Below are 6,000 nucleotides of genomic sequence, written 5' to 3' on the forward strand. Positions count from 1 at the left end.
CTATATTCGCTGCGTGGACTGTTGAGTTTTCCACAGAAAACAGAAATCATTACAAGAGCTAATGTGTACGTCAAAATGATTGAGAGATATGGTCAGGCCATAAATAAAATTAAGTAAATATATTTATCCCCAAAATTTTCCTATGATGAGGAGAATATAATATAAAAACCGAGCTTTTGAAAGGTGCCAGTAATTTTTCATGTTGAAATCCCTCTGTGCTAAACCCTTGTTAACCTGATGCATTGCAACAACAGAGAGGACAAAGAAAGGAGGAGCTGAGCACTTCAGTGGGAGTCACGAGCGTGCATCACAGGGATTAATCCAGCTGTCACTGCACGGTAACAGGCAGCCCAAAATCTTGCACAGAACATAAACCACAAAACAACATAGAAAAAAGGTTAACCTTGAACCGGAAGCGATTTGGTGTCTGGTACTCTCCTGTGAGGAGGACAGTATTGATATCATTTCCAAAGAGGGAAGGTGATGGCAGCCTTGTTAACGTAGTCTCGAATCCTTGGGAAAAAACACATGTTGCAATGTTATTGTGTTGAATTGGACATTGGCACGTGTGTAAATTGGGGAGCTCAGCCCACAGCTTACCTGCCTGAGTCGTTCTTGTTGACCCATCCACTTTGTACCCATAGTCTGAAGAGAAAAAACACCAGGGCACGCTGGTATCACTCTGGGGACTCCAGCAGCAGCCACGCAGGGTGCAGATGCTCTGATTCAAGGACATGAGGGGCACAAATGAGTTGATTTTACACAAATAAATCCTCTGTACTAAAAGTTAAAATGCACATGAAGTGTGTTTTACCCCAAACACCAGAAACCTTAATAATATCTACAATCAGACCAACTCCTTCTCTGAAAATCTATCAGGTGAATTCAATGACACAGAATACACTAAATAGAAAGGATTTTTTTCTGGATTGAGAGTAGAAATTTGCTTATTAGACATTTGTTCTTTCTTAAAATCACAAGATCCATAGGCAAAATGAAAATTTAAAAATAATTATTGAAACATTTGAGCTGTGACAGATGACCAAAAGTCACACACTGGAGAGGGGGTAAAAGTTATAATTGGCTTAACATCTGGTAAACATCTGGTTATTAAAAATCTACATATGCATAATTGATCATCATGTATAATATTTAACTTTTAATGTAATTTTCCCACAGCAGAAATGTTCAGCTTGCTTCTGCAGAACTTCAAATAGAGATAAATCAACGTATTTTTTTTTAAAAACAAAAACACAAGGAAATAAACCTATTGCTTAAAGCATATATCTCAGCGTAGTGGCACCAATCTTTACACTACCTTTCAGTAGTCCAATAAGCCACAGTACCTTTGCTTTGCTGTTATGAATTAACTTATTCATGTGGTGTTTGCGTGAGTTTTCTGTTTGAAGATAAGGTTTGGGTAATACATCACTAAGTTTCCGCACAATTTCTCACATTAAAAACCCAATTCATTGCTTAGGGCAAAGGGCAGTAGTAATACAATGAGCTTCACTGAGGGCAAAGGGCAGCATCCGTAAGTGATCTCAGGTATCCAAATCCAACGTGCAGATCTTTAAGACCTTTCCCTCCACCTGCCCACTAACAGAAGCTGTTTCTGCCTTCAGCTGATTGTGCTCAAATGTTTTTGGTGTTTCTACCATGCTTCTTTAAAATATTCCGCAGGTTGAAAGACGGGAAGATGGCCCAAAATTTCTCTTGCTGCTGTCGTGAGTGGCACTTGTTTTTTTGGTTACAGAGCCCAGCCTAGTCCGTGCAGGTCAAATGCTTTTCTCAGCCTCTGAACAGAGCGAAGATAAGCCAGCTCCATCCAGAAATCATGCATGTGCTGAAGGAAAGCACAGAAGGAGCTCACAGAGCCACTGGCTTGAGAAGCCTTAGTGCGTTTATGCAGTAGTGATTGCATGGAGCACAGAAACCTCTGCAAAACCACCCAAGATAAAACCCAGATTCACCAAATACATACATTTTTGTCTCTCTGGCATGGACTCATCACATCAGAAAACATGTATACCATCATTTTCATTAGGTTCCAAGCAAAAAAAAAAAATGGAGCAGAGACATCGTGACTCATTTCCCCCCACATTTCTCCACAAATCGATGCACTTCCTAAGGCTCAAAAACCCATGCTCACTTTCCACCTTCCCAACTCCAACCATGAGACCTGCCTATTTCCTATTTTATAAACTGTTTCAGAGTTAGTATCTATTTGGTTCCCATACTTCTTTCCTCTGCAATCCTACTCGTTTTCTGGCTTCATCTAGGGCATCTTCAGTGAATAAAGAAATCAAGAGAGACACTAACCTGTTATACAAGCTTAGGCAAATCATCATTTTCCCAGCTGCTGTTTATTCTGAAAACCACTCATAGAAACCACTACAGAAGAGTTATGTTATTCTAAGCAGGTACATGTAGTTTTACAGCTCTGCTGGTTGCTGTTTTAGAATAGTCTAAAGAGGGATAACCAAAATGCTTCCAGGAGAAAATTTATACGGGAATGAATGGACACACTGGGGTAGGACTCTGGCATGCACCTAACAGCTTTTATCAGGGCACAGGTTAAAGGTGATGCTTATTTCTAATCCTGTGAAATCTTCTGTCTGGTCTTCACTAAGGGAAGAACCGATTCAGGAATCACTTATTTTACCTCTAATTCCAGAGCAGGTACCCCAATGTCCAAATCTGCATCTGGCCCTACTTCTCTGCTGGCATCTAGAATTTGATTATTTTTAATTTTTTCTAATCGGTGATGGTAAAAAGCAAGGGCAAACTTATAATAAGGCTTACAGTTGCAACCAGAGCAAAGCTATTTCCCTCACCGTACAATGAGTGCAGCACTTAAAGTGGGGTGACCGGTTCAAAGGTAGTAATTAAAGATTAAAGTCATCTGCCAGACTGCTCCTACCATGGTGCGCTTGCTCCTGGGGGAGCAAAGGAACCGAAAGAGTAGAACAGGCTGTGATTTGAGCTTTACTAACCTGTTTGCCCACAGGACTTTATTGAACTATATATCATAACAAAACTCATGGCATGACAGAAGCTTTAACAACTGTCTTTTCTGGAATTAGACTAGAAATTTCCTCAGAGATTGAGAGAACTGGTTAATCATTTTTTATACCTCTGTGAATGACATAAACATCACACATCATAATATATTCACTATTTTTTCTCCTAAGCTGCCCTCCCAAACCAAAGACCGACCTCAGCTATCCACCAGCTTCCATCAGAAAATGAGAACATCCATCGTAAAGATGAAAAAAAAAATTATAATAAAAATAATAAGAATAACCTTTTGAGACCAGCCACTACAAAAATGTTCTGAATGTGAGAGCGCTGAAAAGTTAAGATGATACTTTTCAAGGGAATCTTAACTAATAGATTCTCAAGCCAAAAAGTCACTTTGCATTCTCCCAGGTAAGAGACGTCACAACCAGGAAAGGAAGACATTGAGATTCAAATTGCTTCTGAAAGGAAACCGTGCCCATGTTATGAAAGTCTCATGCATCTGGGTAAAGTGCACCTTCACCTGCTATTTCTGAACTATTATAAATGCTAGTACTTGACCATCAGACAAAAAGAAACTGTTCAGGAAAAGTTGTTAGAAGTAAAAAGTGACTTTTTTTAACTGCTTGATGTCTGACTAATTTTCTTTCCACCTATCCCAAAACCGAACTGAGGTGGAGTACTTGGCAGCGGTCTTCAACCTTTGGCAGCAAGCTGCTACAGTGGCTAGAAAAATCGTGTGTTCTCTCAATGGGCTGAAATGGCTTATACAGGAGTTAAGATTCCTTGCAAAGTGTTCAGGCTATCACGGAATGAAAATGTTAAGAAAACTACTGATACTGTAGAGACAAGTTACATTTTTGTAATTAAGCATGAGGCTTTATGAGATAAAGCCAGTTTTCTGATTTTTCTTATAGAAAGTTTTCAGACCTTTGTTGCTACTTGATCCGGGATGCAGTCAATTCTCTCTGCTTTTAATATGTTCGGACATTTTGGCTTAAATTCTGTTAGGGAAAAAAATTAATGGGTTATTACCAGGATTTCCAAAATTTATACCTTTACTATTAATACAGATTTAAATGAGTGTAAACTATTGCTAGTGTCATTTATCTTACCTTTGAAAAATTGCACACAACTATTTCAGATTAACATTTTTTTTTAAAGTTTTTGAACATATGGGTGACCTTGACTTTGTTTCTTAAGGCATGCATTAACTCAGTTTTCAGTAAGTCCTGTAGCTCACTATGCATTGCTTCTTGTGAAAATATATGCTAAATTAAAATTGGAAGGACTTCCTTTTTTCTTAAAGGGTGCTGCTCTCACAGGTGCTCCTTCCCCTGAAATACCGTTCTTACACAGCACCTTGAATTAGAGCATCAGGTAAAAGCACCTTAAAACTCCATTAAGTTGCTCCATTAGATTCCGGGTTTCTCAGACCAAATTTAAGGTGGCCTCTTGGCAACTTCAGCTGACCAAAGGGTACATGACTGCTGTTTTCTAGGTTACATTATATATATTTTGGAACACTGAATATGTTTGGAATGAGAACTATGAAGTGCAGAAATCCTGTCTCAGGCTGAGATGCACACAAAGACACAGACTCCCCCGTTTCCATTTTCTGCAATAAACGCACTTGTACCTTTTGCTCAGGCAGATTCGTACTTGAGACTGAAATAGGCAGAAATTATGCAGATATTAGTCTGTATGGGCAGTTTTCCTAAAACACCAAGATGTTTGTTGTGTATTAGCCATTATTTTTATTTTACTGCCACTTTCACCCCCAAGCTTTTTGCTTCAAACCCCCATGTGTAAATGGAATGACTCACACAGAACGGAGCTGTGTGTAAAGAAGCATGCTATATATCACGTCCCTGTAAGACAAGTGATTTCTAATCTACCAATACAGGTTTTTATGCTTACGGATTTTTTTCCACACAGCGTGTCTGCTCCCACAAAGTCTCCCTGATCCTTTTTCTTTTTTTCAGTGCTGTCTTTTTTTTTTATCTTCAAAAGTATTGAAATCACATAAAATAAACAAACAGACTAAAAATCAGTCTTTGGAGGACAGAATAAAAGGGGTTTTTATAGCCAGAAGTTCCTAGACATGTTATTTATTTCTTACATTAAAATAGATAACATTATTCATGCTATCTGTAGGAATGATGAAATGACCATGGTTCACCTTTGGTTAATAGGAAAAATATAACAATAACATTGAGAGCAGTCAAAATATTGACTTTGCAAAGGACAAAAGAGGAATGCTTGTGGTTTTTACGTTTTCTTTTCCCTCTCTCTTCACTTCAGTGTCCGTGTTCTTGAAAAGTCTGAATCCACCAGAAAGGATGACGGAAAGGCTGCCATTGCTTAGTTCCTGAAGCTCCGTGGCATCTCCCATAGTCTCATCAAGCAGAGAGGAGCAGTTCCCACTCAGGGCTTTTGCTCTGGTCCTACAGCAGCAATGGGAAGGACTTACCTGTCGTTTTGACTCCAGGTTGTCCTGATGCTAAAAGCCCAATGAGGATACAGCATATGATCGCCACCAGGCAGAAGATGACGATCAGGGTGATTTCCAGCCCACTGAACTTCCTCTTGCCCATCTAGACCCAGAGAAACACCATTGGTATAAGGAGAACAGAAGTAACAGCTTTGAAAACTTTGTAACTCACTCAACTACATTAACAAATTGGCAAAATTTATAAAGGATTCAAGTTTTAAACGATGTTCTCTAATTCTGTGGCTTAAATAAAACACTCCTTAAGGACTACGTGCAATAAATCTCAAATTCAGTATAACTCATGCAGCGCAGATTACTGCATCATTACACTAGTGGGCGATCACTGAGAAATGTGTTTTGTTCCTTTATAGACAAAGAACAATTTTCTCCTGAGATTAACGATGGAGTTTCTTACACATAACTGAAATTCCTTAAATGGAAAAAAAACGGAATCTTCTTTTCTATTTTTTTAAAGTTTTCTTTCC

The 6,000-nt window shown here is 38.8% G+C and overlaps 1 protein-coding gene across 2 annotated transcripts in view; it reads right to left on the bottom strand.

The window, feature by feature from the left end:
• Positions 1-5,618, bottom strand: part of SI (sucrase-isomaltase) — a 50,800-nt gene extending 45,182 nt beyond the window's left edge. Inside the window, exons 1-5 of one of the 2 annotated variants that reach the window (XM_063338215.1) lie at positions 5,495-5,618; positions 4,661-4,666; positions 3,952-4,025; positions 601-721; positions 404-513 (exon numbers count right to left, since the gene is read on the bottom strand). In XM_063338215.1, coding sequence (XP_063194285.1) covers positions 404-513; positions 601-721; positions 3,952-4,025; positions 4,661-4,666; positions 5,495-5,618 — 435 coding nt within the window. The remainder of the gene's footprint in view (positions 1-403; positions 514-600; positions 722-3,951; positions 4,026-4,660; positions 4,667-5,494) is intronic. The other variant, XM_063338214.1, reaches the window with a different exon arrangement.
• Between the last annotated feature and the right edge of the window lie 382 nt (positions 5,619-6,000).

This window comes from Chroicocephalus ridibundus, chromosome 6, assembly GCF_963924245.1.
Source record: "Chroicocephalus ridibundus chromosome 6, bChrRid1.1, whole genome shotgun sequence".
NCBI lineage: Eukaryota > Metazoa > Chordata > Aves > Charadriiformes > Laridae > Chroicocephalus > Chroicocephalus ridibundus.